At 41.0% G+C, this 21,790-nt stretch overlaps 2 protein-coding genes across 2 annotated transcripts; one reads left to right on the top strand and one right to left on the bottom strand.

The window, feature by feature from the left end:
• The first annotated feature begins 322 nt into the window (after positions 1-322).
• LOC103515412 (aldose 1-epimerase-like) lies at positions 323-8,999 on the top strand. Its single transcript, XM_026828126.1, has 8 exons — positions 323-466; positions 1,425-1,672; positions 5,277-5,396; positions 5,438-5,595; positions 6,591-6,817; positions 7,922-8,145; positions 8,391-8,548; positions 8,994-8,999. Exons 1-8 carry the CDS (start codon positions 456-458, stop codon positions 8,997-8,999), a joined length of 1,152 nt encoding a protein of 383 aa, XP_026683927.1. The 5' UTR covers positions 323-455.
• Positions 9,000-9,197: 198 nt separating this feature from the next.
• On the bottom strand, positions 9,198-13,596 carry LOC103515413 (ESF1 homolog). Its single transcript, XM_026828127.1, has 6 exons — positions 13,589-13,596; positions 13,174-13,435; positions 12,599-12,739; positions 11,879-12,208; positions 9,405-9,557; positions 9,198-9,206 (listed from the first exon to the last, which is right to left on the bottom strand). The coding sequence occupies exons 1-6, from the start codon at positions 13,594-13,596 to the stop codon at positions 9,198-9,200; spliced, it is 903 nt and encodes a 300-aa protein (XP_026683928.1).
• Between the last annotated feature and the right edge of the window lie 8,194 nt (positions 13,597-21,790).

A 21,790-nucleotide genomic window follows, 5' to 3' on the forward strand; every position in this document is an offset into this window, starting at 1 on the left:
CAATTTTTTGGCCAACCTATAGTTGGCTTGAAAGGTAGCGCATCTGCCTTGTAAGCGCTAGCTCGTTCGATTCCCGTCCGCGGCGCGGCGGATTTTATGCTGAACAAGGTTCATTATCGGAACGGCTGGCTTTCTCCTATCCTGTTTTCCTTCTCTCTTCGCTTTCGGGACGATAAGACCTTAGCAGTCACAGTTTCTCTCCATCAAAATCAGGCCATCTGCCTAATCTAATCGATTTAACTTGGACTTTAAAACTCAAACAAGGGGCCAGGGTCTCGTCGTGTGGGCTCAAAGTGTAATCTCGGGCATAGTAGTACCTAGGTAGTGTGCTAATTTTAGTGTTTGAATCGAAGTGAATTAAATCAACTTGGTTTAGCCAAACATCTGAGTACCTCCTACTCAGTCCTAAGTTTGCAAACTTTGCCATCGTGAGAGAACTTTGCGCTCAAGTGAGAATGATTCTCAGGTAAGTTTTAACACTTGTATTTTTATCAACAAAAAGTTTAGTTCTTAAGTCAGACAGACTGAGTTTTGGCCAATCAGATGTTTGAATAATAAAAAAAAATTAGAAGTTTGCTGTTTGATGAGGGAACGATAAAAACGGAGGTCTTATCGTCCTGGAATCGAAGAAAGGAGGACAGGTTAGGATATACCTAGTCAACATTTCCGGCAACGTTAGGATATAGTCAACGTTTCCGGCAACGTTAGGATATAGCCAACGTTTCCGGCAACGTTAGGATATAGTCAACATTTCCGGCAACGTTAGGATATAGTCAACATTTCCGGCAACGTTAGGATATAGTCAACGTTTCCGGCAACGTTAGGATATAGTCAACGTTTCCGGCACCGTTAGGATATAGTCAACGTTTCCGGCAACGTTAGGATATAGTCAACGTTTCCGGCACCGTCAGGATATAGTCAACGTTTCCGGCAACGTCAGGATATAGTCAACGTTTCCGGCAACGTTAGGATATAGTCAACGTTTCCGGCAACGTTAGGATATAGTCAACGTTTCCGGCAACGTTAGGATATAGTCAACGTTTCCGGCAATTACCCTCCTCTGTGTGGTACAAAGTTTGTCCCGGGCGGGAATCGAGCCCGCGGCCTAGCGCTTACAAGGCAGGCGCGCTAATTCCAACTTTGAACTCCTCTAAACAGAAACCAAAACAACATTGACATCAAGAACTATTGCCAATGATGAACTATTAGGTAGGACTTTTTATTTTATTCTTCAGAACAAGTCAATCTCGAGTTCTCGAGCTCAATAAACTTTGAGCTGAACCCTCCTCGTCCAAAACTTTAGCAGAATAGCTCAAGTTTGTGTCGACTGAGGAGGGAACAGCTCAGGTCTATGGCAATTTATTCTTTCATAGATCTTCTTTTTTCTTATGAAAATTGCTTGTTCAACTATTCTGATTTTACAGATACGTATCATTTCTACTGCTCTGGGAGGGTCTGCAGGCGGGCATAACGATATTCGAAGACACATTTGGTCACGTGGTCAACGACCAATCACAGAGCATCGATATCGTCCGACGCTTTACGCTGACCAATCATCTGCTGAATACGCAAGTTCAAATCATCCCCTACGGAGCCACGATAACTTCGGTGATAACACCGGACTGCTATAATAAACTCGATGATGTGGTGCTGGGGTTCGACTATTTGGAAGGTAATGAAAATGAGTAAAAATTTAAGCAAGTAAAATAGAATATACCTATACCTTGTTTATCCTGCTCAAATGATACTAAAAAGTTCCTTTACCCCAAGCAGTCTTCTCGTCTCCAAGACCTCAGCAGTTACAGTTTTTTCTATCAAAGTCTGCTGTTCCATGAACTAACCTTAACTTACTTTCGATAAAGTCCTCCCCGGGCGGGATTCGAACCCGCGGCCTAGCACTTTAACGGTAGACGCCCTAGCCTCCAAGCTAAATAGGCTGGCTACACGTGGTCAACGACCAATCACAGAGCATCGATATCGTCCGACGCTTTACGCTGACCAATCATCTGCTGAATACGCAAGTTCAAATCATTACCTATGGAGCCACGATAACTTCGGTGATAACACCGGACTGCTATAATAAACTCGATGATGTGGTGCTGGGGTTCGACTACTTGGAAGGTAATGAAAATGAGTAAAAATTTAAGCAAGTAAAATAGAATATACCTAGGTAGCTAGGTACCTTGCAAGGCGAGCGCAGTGACCACTACGCCATGGGAGCTGACATTTTTTTTTTTTTTTTTTTTTTTTTAAACAAACATATAAAGATTTTTATCAGAACGGATGGCTTTCTCCTATCCTGTGTCTTCTTCTCTCTTCCCTTTCAGGACAAGACCTCAGCAGTTACAGTTTTCTCTATCAAAGTCTGCTGTTCCATGAACTAACCTTAACTTACTTTGGATAAAGTCCTCCCCGGGTGGGATTCGAACCCGCGGCCTAGCACTTTAACGGTAGACGCCCTAGCCTCCAAGCTAAATAGGCTGGCTAGTGAAACACACGAAGACAGAAACCGTTCGATGGTAATGTTCGCCAGTACTCTTACATTTAGAATTTAGAACTCGTCTACAAGCAAAATTTAGAACTCGCCTCATTCAATAGTTTACTTACGAGTCAAGCAGACTCGTAATCACCCAGTGTCAAGTGTCGATCTAATCATCTCAGGAATGCCTATGTAGTTAGCCTTAGCTCTTATCTTTAGCGTGACATAGGATGATAAAACACGGACGAGTAACCCTTTGAAACCGAAGTACCGAGGCGAGATATTGAAAGAGCGATCTGTAACAACAGAGGTCTGCTCGTCCCGCAATCAAAGAGAAGAGGGCAGGATACATATGTAGGAGAAAATCAACTCTTCTTGATGACAGGATAGGAGAAAGCCAGCCTTTCCGAGAAGGAAACTTATTATTAGTTTAAATTCTGCGTAGGATAAAGTTCACCCCCGGGTAGGGCGGGAATTAACTCTTATTCTTTATCTTTTTTGGCATTTTTTATGAATATCTTTTATTATTTTTTGATATTCGTTATTAATTCCTTTTATTATTATTTTTTCTTATACTTTTGGCAATTTTTTTCACACAAAAAAATAAAAGGAAAAACTGATTTTGTTTACATGTTCATTCATATTCAGTTTTCTTCATTCGTCTATTATGTATATTATTAGTCATAGTCAATGTCCAAGTTACAGTCAAACCTGGATTATTTAAAACTCAAGGGAAGTTTTTTACTTTTAAAAATGAAAAATTTCGGCGCGAACAACCTTACCAAAGATTAAATAAAGCTCCTAATTGAGAAAAAAAAAAAAAAAAAAAAAAAAAATATTTCTGTACAGACGCGCTACCCTTCCAGGCTGACTAATGTCATTCTCACTCGTGCCGGGAGGCGCGCGAACGTCAAGACTTCGAAGCTCAACGCGACGCAATGCCTATATTAACACGAAACACAGGTTTGAGGTTCGTCCTCAGAACATCATTTTTAGAGGTCTGATAGAGGGAACTGTAACTGCTGAGGTCTTATCATCCCGAAAGCGAAGAGAGAAGGAAGACAAGGTAGGAGAAAGCCCGAGAACGGCTCCGAGAAAGAACCTCATCTGTTTCGGAGAAAATCCGCCGCGGGTGGGAATTCAACCCGCGACCTAGCGCTCACAAGGCAGACGCGCTACCCTGATGCAAGCTACATAACTAAGGTGGCGTCTTGAAGTCTATTTGACACTACAGGTTATAAGTATAATAGTGGATTTCACCAACGACTTAATGAGAGATTTAACTAATGGGAGAATTTTTAATCATCCAAAAAGGATGTTTTTAATTTCTAAAAAGGAGTTTTTAATCATCCAAAAAAGAGTTTTCAGTGATCCAAAAAGGAGGAGTTCTTAAAAACTCCTGTTTGGATCATGAAAAACTCCTTTTTTTATCATTGAAAATTGTCCCATTAGTTAAATCTCTCATTAAGTCGTTGGTGAAATCCACCATAAGTATCGCCATCGGCTATAATAAACGCCCTGTGTCGCTGCTCAAGGGTTAACATCTAGCATTGATATTGAATTTCATGGATGAGGATCTGTAGGATTCTAGGTACGAGTAGTCTAGCAGAACGAATCTACTCTGTCACTAAACCAATGCTTCATCACCATTGTTGGTCGAACGAATAGAGTTGCATGTTTCAACTTTTAAACTCGATTTTGCATTTGGGACACCCTTCTTACTAAGGTCAGCCACTGGGAGGAAACCAATTCGGTCCCAAAACCTGTTTTTTTCTACCAATTGGGTCCCGGTTTGAGAGTGTCTAAGTACCAATTGGGTCTCTAACCTAAATTGATAGGTACTTGATTTTTTTTCTTTCTATCAACACATCACAAGCACTATGTTCTTAGAGCTGAATCTTCCTAGTCCAAAACTTTACAGTGATCGCTACCAAAAGAACTGGCACAAATGAGCAGTGACCAGTGTTATTGTAGGGTTAGGTTAAACGCAAAAAGGAATTTTCACAATTAGAGCAGTGATTAGTGTTATTACACAAAGTTTGTCCCGGGCGGGAATCGAGCCCGCGGCCTAGCGCTTACAAGGCAGGCGCGCTAACTTGGTCCGCTCTGCCTCTTAGCCATTCAACGATTCTGATTTTTACAGATACGTATCATTTCTACTGCTCTGGGAGGGTCTGCAGGCGGGCATAACGATATTCGAAGACACATTTGGTCACGTGGTCAGGTGTTATAGGGTTAGTTTGAACACAAAAAGGAGCTTTCTTTTTCACTGAAAAAAGAACGTTGTAATATTGTTAAAAATTAAAACTCTTATTTATTTCATCCAAGTCTTTAAAGGTATCCGGGACCCAATTAATAGTCGACTACCTTAAGAAAAAAGGTCATGGGACCGAATCGGCGTTCTTCCCAGCCACTCACTATCAGGTAGACCTGACATTCGGACCTATTCAGCCGTACCTGTCAGGTCTTCCTGATGGTTTGTGTGCTCATTAGGTGTACCTGTCAGGTCTACCTGATACTGAATGGCTGAAGGTTGTATTTTGCTCTCGGAAACTGTGAACGGGCACAACGGAAAGTGTGAACAGGCTATAACGTCCATAATACATATCAGCTCTGTAACGTCCGTCATATCACGTTACAGGTTACAGACACCCAGCTAACCCGTGATATCACGTTACAGGTTACAGACACCCAGCTAACCCATGATATCACGTTACAGGTTACAGACATCCAGCTAACCCGTGATATCACGTTACAGGGTACAGACATCCAGCTAACCCATGATATCACGTTACAGGTTACAGACACCCAGCTAACCCCTACATGGGAGCCACGATAGGGAGAGTGGCTAATCGGATTCAGAATGGCAGCTTCACTATTGACGGCAAGGAGTATCATATAGAGAGGAATGACGGAGTCATTACAGACACCCAGCTAACCCATGATATCACGTTACAGGTTACAGACACCCAGCTAACCCCTACATGGGAGCCACGATAGGGAGAGTGGCTAATCGGATTCAGAATGGCAGCTTCACTATTGACGGCAAGGAGTATCATATAGAGAGGAATGACGGAGTCAATGCTATACACGGAGGTGCGAGAGGCTTCGACAAGGTAATTGAATAGGAGTGGTTTGAATAGGGCAGTATTAAGCCGAAATATAGGCAGGCGCACTACCTTTCACAAGCTAAAGTTTTGGTAGATAAAATAACACATGTGAAATTTTGTAAGAAATGTATCTACATATCTACATATTAAGCCAGCCATTCACTATCAGACAGACCTTATCAGGTGTCAGGTCTACCTGATAGTGTGTGTACTCATCAGGTATCAGGTAGACCTGACTCACCTGACATTCGGACCTTTTCAGCCGTACCTATCAGGACTATCTAATAGTGTGTGTGCGTTCATCAGGTGTCAGATATACTTACGAACTGATCAGGTCTAACTGATAGTAAATGGCTGGCCTTAGGGTAGGTTTTTAAAATAATAAGTAGTGTTTCACTGCCGTTTTATTTTGTAGCAATGAAACTACAGCCACATCGGTCTCAAGTGGCGTTGAAACGCATGTAGTTAGTATTCATCGCGTTCGTTCAAATTTTATTCGATTTTTACTTATTCAGTGACTGGAAGTGCGATAAGAGGGCACTTCACATTCTATGAAATTTTATCTAAAATATCTGAGAAGCAATATGCTCCGTATCGTTTTCGGAATGAAAAGTTTTCAAGTGCTAAATCTCATTGGCCAATGACTTATACGAGTAATTATCATTTATTGACAGGTTTATCGTTATTGAAAGATTTCACACTTTTCTATGAAATATCTGAGGAGCAACCGGCTCAAAATCATTCCGTAATCATTATAATGGCCGCTGTGACGTCAAAATTTTGCGAGAAGAAATAGCAGCTCCATTCAATTCTCCATCCTTGTTGTTGCGACTTTTTACGAATGGTGATGGTAGAATAAAGAAAAAAATATGTTTCTGTCAGCTATACAACAGGATGACGGTCTCTAGCCATGTTTGATTAGCCCACTCTATGTTTAACGTCGCATAGCTGGATTCTTCTCCATTCTTATTCTCCTTCGTTTGTTTCCTCACACTTCGTAGAGATCAGGAAGTCGTGAGCTGGTGAACCATGTGGTGAAGCTATTCAGTGACAGTTACACCGAAGTAGATTCACAAAGTTTACCTACGGGCGAGATTCGATCGGTGAACGGTACGGCGTTTGATTTGAGACTGCCCAAGTATTTGGGTTTTGCCCTGCAGGAAACACAGTGGCGTGGATTTGACATCAACTATGTTCTTAGTGGAAACCTGTCCACTATGGCTGCTTGGTAAGTACATACATAGACATCAACTGGGGTCCACTGGATTGGAAATTGGAACACATCACATGCCTTCAGGTATATCCCATTTGTCAAGGGTCTAGGATGTTCTTGTCCTTGGAATCAATTTACCTACGTTTTTAGATGTAATCTCAGTGCATAGACGTATGTTAGTTCATGAGATTTGTTGATTTTCCTGCTTTTCTCCTGTCCCGTTCTTACAGTTCCTTCTTTAGAAAAAATAGCCTCAAAAAACTCTTGTTAATATAAATAAATCGCCTCAATCTCAGTTGAGACGTCACTTTGAACACCCCCGCGCCCTGCAGGAAACACAGTGGCGTGGATTTGACATCAACTATGTTCTTAGTGGAAACCTATCCACTATGGCTGCTTGGTAAGTACATACATAGACATAAACTGGGGTCCACTGGATTGGAAATTGGAACACATCACATGCCTTCAGGTACATCCCATTTGTCAAGGGTCTAGGAGTCTGGGGTGTTCTTGTCCTTGAAATCAATTTACCTACGTTTTTAGATGTAATCTCAGTGCATAGACGTATGTTAGTTCATGAGATTTGTTGAAAGTCCTCCTTCACCAGCCTGGTTATTTGGAAATTTGCGCGCCTGCCTGGTAAGCACTAGGTCGCAGGTTCTATTTTCGCCCCGGACCAAACTTTATCCTAAACAGATAAGGTTCGTTCTCGGAACGACTGGGTTTCTCCTATCTCGTCCGTCCTTATTTCTTGCATTTCCGGACGATAAGACCTTTATTGTTACAGTTCCCTTTACCAAACCTCTTTAAAAAAGTTCCATAACCATAAAGCTTATGGCTGATTTTAAAATTTACTTCGCTCGTTCAATAAGATTGACGATTTCTCCTGCTTTTCTCCTGTCCCGTTCTTACAGTTCCTTCTTTAGAAAAAAAAATCTGGTGTGAACATCACACGACTTTCTATTACATTTGAGTATCGAACCCGCAACTTCTCAACTCTAAGTCAGAGAGTTAGAAAAAATAGCCTCAAAAAAATCTTGTTAATATAAATAAATCGCCTCAATCTCAGATGAGACGTCACTTTGAACACCCCCGGTATAAATCACGCTCATTTTTCAGGGTGGTTCATCCGAAGTCCGGCCGCGTTCTCAACGTGTACACAGATCAGCCTGGTGTTCAGTTCTATACAGGGGGTAACCTTCGTCCTATCTATGGCAAACAGTACGCCCTGTATGATCAGTTTGGAGCGTTCTGTCTGGAAACGCAGAAATATCCAGACGCAGTACATCACGTGAGTTTTTTATTTATTGTAAAAAAAAAAAAAAAAAACACATCATATTCGTGTATTTTTGATGCTGAATAACGTGGCGAAAAACTCCAGTGTTATTATAGGGTTACAGACACCCAGCTAACCCGTGATATCACGTTACAGGTTACAGACATCCAGCTAACCCGTGATATCACGTTACAGGTTACAGACATCCAGCTAACCCATGATATCACGTTACAGGTTACAGACATCCAGCTAACCCGTGATATCACGTTACAGGGTACAGACATCCAGATAACCCATGATATCACGTTACAGGTTACAGACACCCAGCTAACCCCTACATGGGAGCAACGATAGGGAGAGTGGCTAATCGGATTCAGAATGGCAGCTTCACTATTGACGGCAAGGAGTATCATATAGAGAGGAATGACGGAGTCAATTCTATACACGGAGGTGCGAGAGGCTTCGACAAGGTAATGGAATAGGATTGATTTGAATAGGGCAGTATTAAGCCGAAATATAGGCAGGCGCACTACCTTTCAAGCTAAAGTTTTGGTAGATAAAATAACAGATGCACTACCTTTCAAGCTAAAGTTCTGGTAGATAACATAACAGATGTGAAATTTTATAAGAAATGTACATATCTACATATTAAGCCAGCCATTCACTATCAGACAGACCCTATCAGGTGTCAGGTCTACCTGATAGTGTGTGTACTCATCAGGTATCAGGTAGACCTAATAGGCGGACCTTTTCAGTCGTACCTGTCAGGACTATCTGATAGTGTGGGTGTGTTCATCAGGTGTCAGATATACTTACCTGATCAGATGAACTGATCAGGTCTAACTGATAGTAAATGGCCGGCCTTAGGGTAGGTTTTTAAAATAATAAGTGTTTCACTGCCGTTTTATTTCGCAGCAATGAAACTGCAGCCACATCGGTCTCAAGTGGCGTTGAAACACATGTACATAGTTAGTATTCATCGCGTTCGTTCAAATTTTATTCGATTTTTACTTATTCAGTGACTGGAAGTGCGATAAGAGGGCACTTCATTTTTCCTTTGTAATATTACGTCATAACTTGGAAAGTGGTGCACAAAGCAAAGCGCAATATCGTACATTTTTACTTCTCCTGAAATCGGCTCAAAATGGTTTATCGTTTTGGGCATGGAAGTTTTTTGGTGCTGAATTTTATCGTTATCATACACCATGTCAAATCCGTAAACCGTAATATCGCTAAAGTAGATAAGTTTTGCTGCTTCGTTTGAGGTATGGGATATTTCGAAGTGCTAAATCTCACCGACCGATAATTTATCGTTCGTGTACTTACCGGTTCATCGTCATCGGCCAGTCGTCTTCGTTTCTGTTTCTCTTGGATGAGGGCTTGCATAGCTTTGGTCTTCTGGAAGTGAGGATCTGCAGGATCTATGTTGAAATGATGCGAGGTGAACACAGCGCTGAATCGAGAATCTGCCACATCCAACTGAAATAAAAAAGAAATGGAATATAAAAATTCATCTCCTGAAAAAACATAGCGTGCGGTTCCGTTTCCGAATGTTTCTCGAAAGGAAAACACCTAAACTTTTCCTATACAGAGGACTTACATGTCCCGCCAAATTAAATTACTGATTGGTTAAACTAATCAATTTACTTACATGTCCCGCCAAATTGAAGTACGCGTGGTTGGTCAAGCTGATAGGTGTTTTCTTGTCTGTGGTAGCGTTGTATTTAATGATTAGTCTGTTGTCCAGGGTCAGAGTGAACATAACCGTAACATGCACGGTGCCCGGGAACCCACTTTCGCCATCGGGACTCGTGTAGCTCATTGTGACGGAGTCCGAGTTTGTAACCACGGGGAGCCTTCAGAGGTAAAACACTTGCTTGGCAGAAGGTCCTGGGTTCAATTCACAGAGTCGACAAGAAATTTGCATTCGACTTTCGATGGCAAATATTTCAACGGGTTACTTTCTGGTGTTCTTGTATTGACCCAGCACCTAAATCGGAAGTATTGTGTCTCTTATCGCCAATCTTATGAGGACTTGAGACCACACTATGAGATGGGCAATGGGCAAGCTACGACACAGACCATACGAGTCTAACAGTGCGGCTGTTTCATTACTACGAAATAAAAACGACGGTGGGGTTCATCGCGTTCGATCAAATTTTATTCGATTTTTACTTATTCAGTGACTGGAAGTGTGATAAGAGGGCACTTCACATTCAGAGAGTGGGATATGAGTCATCAAAAAAAATGAGGACGGGCATCTATCGTATCGACGAGTTCTGAGGCACTGCGATTGCTGAATCGTCGCTGATAGCAGAACGAAAGTGATAAGTAGAACCTACAATAATGATTTCATTATTGTCTACATACAATTGTACATGATGAAATATGATTGCGACAGTGTGATTGAAAAAGACATTCGAATTTTGGAGACATGTATGTAAGAAGCCCCACTTGGACTTCACATTCAGAGAGTGGGATATGAGTCATCAAAAAAATGAGGACGGGCATCTATCGTATCGACGAGTTCTGAGGCACTGCGATTGCTGAATCGTCGCTGATAGCAGAACGACAGTGATTGATGAAATATGATTGCGACAGTGTGATTGAAAAAGACATTCGAATTTTGGAGACATGTATGTAAGAAGCCCCACTTGGACCGTTCTCTGGGGGGGTAAAACAGATTTTCTAATGCGAAATGTTCAAGAGTAGAATAGAATATACCCTGTTTATCTTGCCAGACCAAGCCTAGAAAAAAGTCTACTCTTCACTTTCGCAGTCTAAACAAAAAACAGGATGCCCCATAATGCTAACAGTGTAATTGCTCTTTTGTATATGGACTCGAATAGGTATTTCAAGGCTGGACCAATCTTTTTTCAGCCCTTAGAAGACCTGTTAAGATAACAGCTTGTTAAGGCTCATCTGATTTGTATAGGCTGTTATTGACAGAAAACTAGGTAGGTGAAATCCACCCAAACAATTTTGTTAATAAAAACCTTGCCCAAGTTAATATAAGTCCTTCTTTTGGCCCTCCCCATGTTTGCAGGTTCTCTGGCTCCCCGTGGTTACAAACTCGGACTCCGTCACAATGAGCTACACGAGTCCCGATGGCGAAAGTGGGTTCCCGGGCACCGTGCATGTCACGGTTATGTTCACTCTGACCCTGGACAACAGACTAATTATTAAATACAACGCTACCACAGACAAGAAAACACCTATCAGCTTGACCAACCACGCGTACTTCAATTTGGCGGGACATGTAAGTAAATATTCAGAGGTAAAACACTTGCTCGGCAGAAGGTCCCGGGTTCAATTTCCAGAGTCGATAAGAAATTTGCATTCGACTTTCGATTGCAAATATTTCCACGGGTTACTTTCTGGTGTTCTCGTATTGACCCAGCACCTAAATCGGAAGTATTGTGTCTCTTATCGCCCATCTTATGAGGACTTGAGGACACCCTACGAGATGGGCAATGGGCAAGCTACGACACAGACCATACGAATCTAACAAAGCAGCTGTTTCATTACTACGAAATAAAAACGGCGGTGAAATACTCTTTGTGGTGAAATAAATTTTGTGTCAAGCATGAATGCTTGTCACACATGTCGTTAACCTGCTTCACACTCACTCCGATGGCGTAGTAGGGATATGTGAATCCCGTGCCGACCAGACTGCTTGCCTCCACAGAACTCTATGTTGTGTCACTCCTCCGTTTTTTTTTTTTCTTTTAAGCCTGTTTCACACGTGGTTTAATTTTATGTCATGACCTGGACTCGAACCCATCCGTTTAAACACTCACCTCAAAATCATCCTCAGCACTCTTTCCCATCTTCGCCTCCTCCATTTTCTTCTTCTTGTAGTTCTTCATCGACTTCTTCTTTTTCTTGTTCTTCCCTTCCTTCTCTCGCTCCACGATATCTTTCATGTTGAAATGTTTCTTGTCTTCTTGCTCGTCCATGAGAAGCAGTTCGAGATTGGCTTGAGCATTTTCATCATCACTGTTGTCAGGGGAGCTAGTGGGGGCAGGAGTAGGTGTAAGTTTGGACTTGGCCTTTTTGTTTTCCGCCTTCATGGCGTCGATTTCTTCGCGGAAGTACGGGTCGCTTAGGTCGACATCACTTGGAATATCCTGCGAAAATAGGAATATAGACGGAGATTTTTTTTGTTGTAGGTAAGTAATGATAGTGACTGACAAAAAGTAAAAAATTTACTAGGTATTAAATCCCCCCCCCCCCCCCCCAAAAAAAATCTGATAGAATATCTGAAAAGTAATGGAGAATGCCACCAAAAGTGGACAGTGTGAGTGGGATATCCTTCAAATACATTAGTCTATCAAGTTTCGAGTCAATCGGCCTGGTGAAAGTGCCTGAAAAGCAAACTACAAGATTAGACTCAAACACTCAAACATGCAGAGATCCAAGATGAATAAAAGAATGTAAAAACAACGAATTAGCCACATACCTAAAAAAACCTCATACTTAAGAAAACCTATTTATATTTCACCCCTAAAAGTACTTACGTCATCATCCTCCTCTCCTCCATTTTCCTTTGCTTTCTTCTCCTTTTCCTCTCTCTTCTTCTTTCGCTTCTCCTTCTTCTTCGCCAACAACTGCTGGAATGGTGTCAACTCCTCCTTATTCTTCTCCTTCTCTTTCATCACCTGAAACAGAACAAATTGAAAAAAAAAAGTTAAAAAAAGCCCAGTGGTAACGCGCTTGCTTACCATGTAGAAGGTCCCGGGTTGGAATCCCAAGCTCGAAAGAAAAGCACTCTTGTTTCGATTGGAAATATTTGAAAGGGTTACTTTTTGTTCTCCTGTAAACCGAGCACTTACTTACCTAAATGGTAATTGTGGCCCTCATAGCCCTAAAGGATAGGTATACCACGTGATGGGTATGTTACGACACAGACCACATGATTCCAATGTATTTGTTATTGTTGTTGTTGCAGCGGCTTCAGCTGTAACCGAATGGTGATGGCAGACTAAAGAAAGGATATTTTTTTTCTTCTGCCACACACAGGGGTGATAGTCTCTAGCCATGTTATTCCATAGCCACAAAAGAAACAGCGGTGAAACACTCATCCCGTGATTACCTCTTTCGTCCTCTCTTCTAGTCCCACTCCCCAGCTGATTTCCAACTCCACATCATTCTTCTTCTTGTTCTCCTCGTCTCCTATGGACTTGAGAAGATTACGATACTTGTTGATCACGTCCTGTTTGGATTCGGCTTCCAAGTCCGAAGTCCCGGGTTCGAGACCCGCCGGAGTCTCGTCTTCATCTGGAAAAATAAAATGAGACAAACTTAGAGAAAAGTGTACTATTACATTATTTGTAGTGAAGTAGAATAGAATATACCTTGTTCATCCTGCTCTAATGAGACTAAAAAGTCCCTTTATCCCAGCAGTCTAAATGAGGTCTCGTTTATTTTATGGGTTAAATAACATGGTATAACAAAATTTTAGGGAAGTAGAGCCACTTTGATCGAGTAGCGACCAGTGGTGTCATTACCAGTGCATGAGTATAAATAATAAATAGACAATAAGCAGTAGAAAAAGACGCATTTACGAGTAGTAATGTTGTGATACAAACAAAAGCCTTACTTAAAGTAGTTACTCAGTGATTCTCACGAAGCTGAGTGCACCTCGAATACCAAGGCGAGAGCCAGAAAAACTTCAAACCTCACCGGGAATCGAACCCGGGACCTCCAGCATGTCCTTTCAACCTTGTACAATGTTGCTGTGTTCTTGTTACAATTTTCAAGGACCTTAATTTAAATAAAGAATATTACATTTTTCATTACGTTCAATTTTATCGGGACAGGAAATAAAAGACAATTTAGTATAGGTATTCAATTGAAACATGAATTTCTCAAAGATTTATTTATTTGTTTGTTTTAAAAATTAGTCCATGTTACATTCTTCAATTTTATTGTACAGGTCACAGATTGTCATTTCATTCTAAAAGTATTCTCGCCAAATGTCCCACAACATTTAGCCCCCCCGGGTCTCGAACTCCTGTGTTTCCGATGACCGGTCGACTGACTGCACGCTTTGGAAGTGTTGGACTTGCTCCTCCTATTATCCTTTTGCCCCGCCTGCCAAGTTGCTCTCTTCAGCAGCTCCTCATAATAGCTCTCATGGACGATCATGTCACGCGTTATATCCTCGGCCGATGTGCAGCCGCACAGTGCCAGCGTTTGGTCAAACTCAAAGTGAAGGATCTGTAGGAGTATTAAACACTTTAATCAATATCTAATCCATCAAAAAATCTTTAATTATTTCAAACAACCAACCAACCAATTAACCAATCAATGAATCAGTCTTGACTTATATACATTTTAAATATACCAGCAAGTTACGTTCAAGAGGGAGACCAAAACTGAGGTGAAGATATAAGGTAGAAGAAGAGGGGATGGAGAAGAGGGGATACGTTAGATGGGAGGGTAAGTAATAAGTATGAAGGAGTAGAAAGAAGTTTACGCCAACCCCAAATAAAAATGGGAAAAGGTGCAGTGTAAGGAGATACATATTAGTGCCTCATATCACCAAAGTATGGAAAAGTATCTTACAAGTGTAATAGCCAATGGAAAAGCAGAATTTTGAATTCGGACGAATTAGATCGAAATATGGAATTGTAAATACTTATCCATACTTTGGTGATATAGGGCACAGGTAGTAAGTGCTTCGCCGAGGAAAATTGATAACTCGAGGTCATTTTAGATTTAGTAAAAAATGTAACGATAGGAAATGAATTTAGGATATAAAGATTGCTCAAGGATAAAGATTGACTTTTCAGGATATAAAGATTGCCCAAGGATAAAGATTGACTTTAGGATTGGCTAAGATACTAAAGGTAAATTATGTCAGGCAATACCCTTTATAAATCCTAAAGTCAATCTTTATCCTTGAGCAATCTTTATATCCTAAAAAGTCAATCTTTATCCTTGAGCAATCTTTATATCCTAAATTCATTTCCTATCGTTACATTTTTTACTAAATCTAAAATGACCTCGAGTTATCAATTTTCCTCGGCGAAGCACTTACTACCTGTGCCCTATATCACCAAAGTATGGATAAGTATTTACAATTCCATATTTCGATCTAATTCGTCCGAATTCAAAATTCTGCTTTTCCATTGGCTATTACACTTGTAAGATACTTTTCCATACTTTGGTGATATGAGGCACTAATATGTATCTCCTTACACTGCACCTTTTCCCATTTTTATTTGGGGTTGGCGTAAACTTCTTTCTACTCCTTCATACTTATTACTTACCCTCCCATCTAACGTATCCCCTCTTCTCCATCCCCTCTTCTTCTACCTTATATCTTTACCTCAGTTTTGGTCTCCCTCTTGAACGTAGTAACTTGCTGGTATATTTAAAATGTATGTAAGTCAAGACTGATTCATTGATTGATTAATTGGTTGGTTGATTGTTTGAAATAATTAAAGATTTTTTGATGGATTAGATATTGATTAAAGTGTTTAATACTCCTACAGATCCTTCACTTTGAGTTTGACCAAACGCTGGCACTGTGCGGCTGCACATCGGCCGAGGATATAACGCGTGACATGATCGTCCATGAGAGCTATTATGAGGAGCTGCTGAAGAGAGCAACTTGGAAGGCGGGGCATAAGGATGTGGTGGTCCTACGATTTTAGGATGGTTTTTAAAACCAGTAATTTCTTGAAAATAAACTTTCAGTTCTTCGCAAATAATATCACGATGTTTTCTTCAACATCCTCAACACAAAATTCTACATTGGTGACCCCGACGTGGAGGAGCAAGTCCAACACTTGTAATAATAACACTTGTAATTTTGTTTACAATACCAACTATTTCCGTGTACCTCCTCCTTGTATTAATGTACCTCCCCCTTGTATTAATGTCAGAGTTGTTAAAAAAGTAATTCCCATTACAAATTACAATTACATGTAATTGTAATTGAGATCGCAATTACAATTACATTCAAATGTAAGCGCTGGCATACCTTGTTTTCCTATGATAGGTTTCATTGTTAAATCTTACCCTGTAAGTTTTGTCTTCACTCTTGTCATATTGTTGTGTTTGGTCAAAAAATGGAGGACCTTGCATTCATCTATCATTTAATTTTCGATTCTCTGTCAGAATAGTGCTGTAGCGGTCGGTAGATGGGACCGGCGGGGCTCTTGAATCCAATGACGTAAGCTCTTCTTCACGTCCGTTGGCCCTGTTGAATCTCAGCTGTTTGTAAAAGTTTCTGCATCTCTTCCGTAGCTTGCAGCTGCATAGCCGCCGGTTGCGGCGGCGGTAGGTCCGGCTGGAGCGATGTTTCACACCAGTGTGGAGGTCAATATAAGAATGATGTGAGTTTATTGAGCATACACTAAAAGTGTCAAGACTATCGGAATCGCGCGTTTGTATGGTGTAAGTGCTGGAGTTGTGAAGACTAGAGCTGCCCATGGTGAAGATTTTAGCGGATAAAGCTATAGGTACGGGAATTTAGGTACGGAAATTTTTTTTTAGAAACTACCTATTTGATAATTTTTTCTATGCATTAATAAAAGTAATTTTTAAGAAATATTTGATTGACCTCTCTATTTGACTTGAATCCCATCAAAAACATAAATGTAAAAAATAAGGCCAAGTTCCTTTCCAAAAATTTCGGCCCTCAATCGTTCTGAGATCTTTATTTTGGTCCAAGTAGTAGGTCATATGTAGTATGACTTGCGACCTAGTGAACTCACATACCTCCGTGGTTTAGTGGAATCTACTTCGGTGTAACTGTCACTGAATAGCTTCACCACATGGTTCACCAGCTCACGACTCCCCGATCTCTACGAAGTGTGAGGAAACAAACGAAGGAGAATAAGAATGGAGAAGAATCCAGCTATGCGACGTTAAACATAGAGTGGGCTAATCAAACATGGCTAGAGACCGTCATCCTTTTGTATAGCTGACAGAAACATATTTTTTTTTAAGAAGTTTGACAGAGGGAACTGTAACTGCTAGGGTCTTATCGTCCCGAAATCGAAGAGAGAAGGAAGACAGGATAGGAGGAAAGCCAATATCCTTTCTTTAGTCTGCCATCACCATTCGGTTACAGCTGAAGCCGCTGCAACAACAACAATAACAAATACATTGGAATCATGTGGTCTGTGTCGTAACATACCCATCACGTGGTATACCTATCCTTTAGGGCTATAAGGGCCACAATTACCATTTAGGTAAGTGCTCGGTTTACAGGAGAACAAAAAGTAACCCTTTCAAATATTTCCAATCGAAACAAGAGTGCTTTTCTTTCGAGCTTGGGATTCCAACCCGGGACCTTCTACATGGTAAGCAAGCGCGTTACCACTGGGCTTTTTTTAACTTTTTTTTTTCAATTTGTTCTGTTTCAGGTGATGAAAGAGAAGGAGAAGAATAAGGAGGAGTTGACACCATTCCAGCAGTTGTTGGCGAAGAAGAAGGAGAAGCGAAAGAAGAAGAGAGAGGAAAAGGAGAAGAAAGCAAAGGAAAATGGAGGAGAGGAGGATGATGACGTAAGTACTTTTAGGGGTGAAATATAAATAGGTTTTCTTAAGTATGAGGTTTTTTTAGGTATGTGGCTAATGGAAAAAATAACTTTAAAAGGTCGAAAATTCAATTTTTAATTGCCGTTCTAATGAAAAAGTTGTGACGTCAGATTTCACGCCAAAATGCGCAGAAACGCTTGCGCACAACCAAACGAAGCGGGAGTCATGAATTATGACGTCATCGCCTACGGGAGCGTATGCCGTGACGTCAAAGTTTACGATTTACCGGTATTTTTTAAATCGATTTATCTCGGTATCTAGAATTCGTAGAAGAAAAAGAAAAATCCGTTGGTCCTCATTTTTCCTGCTCTATGACTTTGAAACATCACCCAAGTAAGCGCAACTGATCTATTATACGCGGAGGGTAAAAGTTTTTACGATGGTGAATGATGAAAGTGATATCTAACAAAAAGACTCCTTTATCATGGAAACGAAATATGACATACGAGTAGAAAATGGTTTAAGGGAATTTGGCTAGAAACTAGAAACCTTCTTAGGTGAAGTAGTTAAATCTTTTTCTATTTCTTTCTCCAAAAAGAAATAGTAATTCCACTTATCCCATAGAAAAACATTGTTCATTGCTTCTTCTATCTTAATAACATAATACCTCTGTGTTCTCCAATGCTCTCTATCTTTTAAACAAAAAAGAAAACAATCTCAATAATGTAGGAATTTAGGAAATATCGCCTTAGTTTGTAATTTTTTAGATTTTATCACTCACGATATGAACAGTACAATAAATATTTCATTTCCTACCTTAATTCCTGGCTATGTTCATCATCTCTTCCCGGCTCAAAATGGTTTATCATTTTGGGCATGGAAGTTTTTTTGGTGCTGAATTTTATCGTTATCATACACCATGTAAACCGTACACATCTGTAAACCGTAATATCGCTAAAGTAGATGCGTTTTGCTACTTCGTTTGAGGTATGGGATATTTCGAAGTGCTAAATCTCACCCCAATGTTTCCGGCAACGTTAGGATATAGTCTACGTTTCCGACAACGTTAGGATATAGTCAACGTTTCCGGCAACGTTAGGATATAGTCAATGTTTCCGGCAACGTTAGGATATAGTCAACGTTTCCGGCAACGTTAGGATATAGTCAACGTTTCCGGCAACGTTAGGATATAGTCAACGTTTCCGGCAACGTTAGGATATAGTCAACGTTTCCGGCCATTACCCTCCTCTGTGTGGCACAAAGTTTGTCCTGGGCGGGAATCGAGCCCGCGGCCTAGCGCTTACAAGGCAGGCGCGCTAACTTGGTCCGCTCTGCCTCTTAGCCATTCAACGATTCTGACCCTATCAGCTTGACCAACCACGCGTACTTCAATTTGGCGGGACATGTAAGTCCTCTGTATAGGAAGAGTTTAGGTGTTTTCCTTTCGAGAAACATTCGGAAAGCCAGCCTGGTTAGCTTAGTTGGTAGCGCGTCTGCCTTGTGAGCGCTAGGCCGCGGGTTCGATTCCCGCCCGGGCCGGATTTTATCCTGATGGGATAATGTTCGTTCTCGGAACGGCTGGCTTTCCTCCTAAGCCTAGAAAAAAGTCTCTTCACTTTCGCAGCCTAAACAAAAACAGGATGCCCCATAATGCTAACAGTGTAATTGGTCTTTTGCTCTTTTGTATATGGACTCGAATAGGTATTTCAAGGCTGGACCAATCTTTTTTCAGCCCTTAGAAGGCCTGTTAAGATAACAGCTTGTTAAGGCTCATCTGATTTGTATAGGCTGTTATTGACAGAAAACTAGGTTGGTGAAATCCACCCAAACAATTTTGTTAATAAAAACCTTGCCCAAGTTAATGTAAGCCCTTCTTTTGGCCCTCCACCTGTTTGCAGGTTCTCTGGCTCCCCGTGGTTACAAACTCGGACTCCGTCACAATGAGCTACACGAGTCCTGATGGCGAAAGTGGGTTCCCCGGCACCGTGCATGTTACGGTTATGTTCACTCTGACCCTGGACAACAGACTAATCATTAAATACAACGCTACCACAGACAAGAAAACCCCCATGTTTGCAGGTTCTCTGGCTCCCCGTGGTTACAAACTCGGACTCCGTCACAATGAGCTACACGAGTCCTCACGAAGGTTGTTCACTTCTATGACATTTTATCTAAAATATCTGAGAAGCTATATGCTCCGAAATAGATTATCGTTTTCGGAATGAAAAGTTTTCAAGTGCTAAATCTCATTGAGCAATGACTTATGGTTATCGTTTATTGACAGGTTTATCGTTATTGAAAGATTTCACACTTTTCTATGAAATACCTGAGGAGCAATCACCTCAAAATGGTTTATCGTTTTGGGCATGGAAGTTTTTTGGTGCTGAATTTTATCGTTATCATACACCATGTCACATCTGTAAACCGTAATATCGCTAAAGTAGATGCGTTTTGCTACTTCGTTTGAGGTATGGGATATTTCGAAGTGCTAAATCTCACCGACCGATAATTTATCGTTCGTGTACTTACCGGTTCATCGTCATCGGCCAGTCGTCTTCGTTTTTGTTTCTCTTGGATGAGGGCTTGCATAGCTTTGGTCTTCTGGAAGTGAGGATCTGCAGGATCTATGTTGAAATGATGCGAGGTGAACACAGCGCTGAATCGAGAATCTGCCACATCCAACTGAAATAAAAAAGAAATGGAATATAAAAATTCAGAGGTAAAACACTTGCTCGGCAGAAGGTCCCGGGTTCAATTTCCAGAGTCGATAAGAAATTTGCATTCGACTTTCGATTGCAAATATTTCCACGGGTTACTTTCTGGTGTTCTCGTATTGACCCAGCACCTAAATCATTAGACGCATGTGGCCTGTGTCGTAGCATGCCCATCCCGTAGTATGCCTCTCATCAGATGGGCGAGAAGAGACAACATTCCCATTGAGATTTCCCATTTAGGTGCTGGGTCAACACGAGAACACCAGAAAGTAACCCGTTGAAATATTTGCAATCGAAAAATGAGTACCAAAATTTAGGTGCTGGGTCAACACGAGAACACCAGAAAGTAACCCGGTGAAATATTTGCAATCGAAAAACGAGTACAAATTTTGGTGCTGGGTCAACACGAGAACACCAGAAAGTAACCCGTTGAAATATTTGCAATCGAAACGAGTACAAATTTTTGTCGATGGTGGGATTCGAACCCGACCTTCTGCATGCAAGCAAGCGCATTAACACTAGACCAACCGTGTCTGACTTGTAATTCTTCTCCATTTCAGGTTTGAGCCGAAGAAGGGGTTCTTCTGTCAAGTGCTGAACACTCTGACAAGACTACCAAGACACCGAGTCTTGTGTGACACCGTGGTATCACACAAGACTTCTCACACTGGAGGTCCCAGATTTGATTCCCGGCGGAGTAGATTAAAAAAAAAAACGTTTTAACGTCACTGGAAAATTATTTTTTCTTGTTTCAGGCTCCAGAAGTAAGACCTAAAAAGAAGAGATGATGACCATAGCCAGGGATTAAGGTAGGAAATGAAATATTTATTGTACTGTTCATATCGTGAGTGATAAAATCTAAAAAAATACAAACTAAGGCAATATTTCCTAAATTCCTACATTATTGAGATTGTTTTCTTTTTTGTTTAAAAGATAGAGAGCATTGGGTAAGTGGAATTACTATTTCTTTTTGGAGAAAGAAATTGAAAAAGATTTAACTACTTCACCTAAGAAGGTTTCTAGATTCTAGCCAAATTCCCTTAAACCATTTTCTACTCGTATGTCATATTTCGTTTCCATGATAAAGGAGTCTTTTTGTTAGATATCACTTTTTATCATTCACCATCGTAAAAACTTTTACCCTCCGCGTATAATTCTAGGCATAGTTTTCTTTTTTCTTTGACCCCGCCAAGATGAATTGAACCCGGAATCGTGTACTACTGGTCAGGATCATCGATTGTCACCGGTTTAGACTCGTGCCGCGTTGGACGTTGCTTTACTTCCAGTATCACCACAAGTTAATCAGTCCAAACTCGTAGATGGCTGTATGTGTGTACCATCGTAAAAACTTTTACCCTCCGCGTATAATTCTAGGCATAGTTTTCTTTTTTCTTGGACCCCGCCAAGATGAATTGAACCCGGAATCGTGTACTACTGGTCAGGATCATCGATTGTCACCCGTTTAGACTCGTGCCGCGTTGGACGTTGCTTTACTTCCAGT

The sequence above is a fragment of the Diaphorina citri genome, unplaced genomic scaffold, assembly GCF_000475195.1.
Source record: "Diaphorina citri unplaced genomic scaffold, Diaci psyllid genome assembly version 1.1 scaffold1334, whole genome shotgun sequence".
In the NCBI taxonomy this organism is placed as follows: domain Eukaryota; kingdom Metazoa; phylum Arthropoda; class Insecta; order Hemiptera; family Psyllidae; genus Diaphorina; species Diaphorina citri.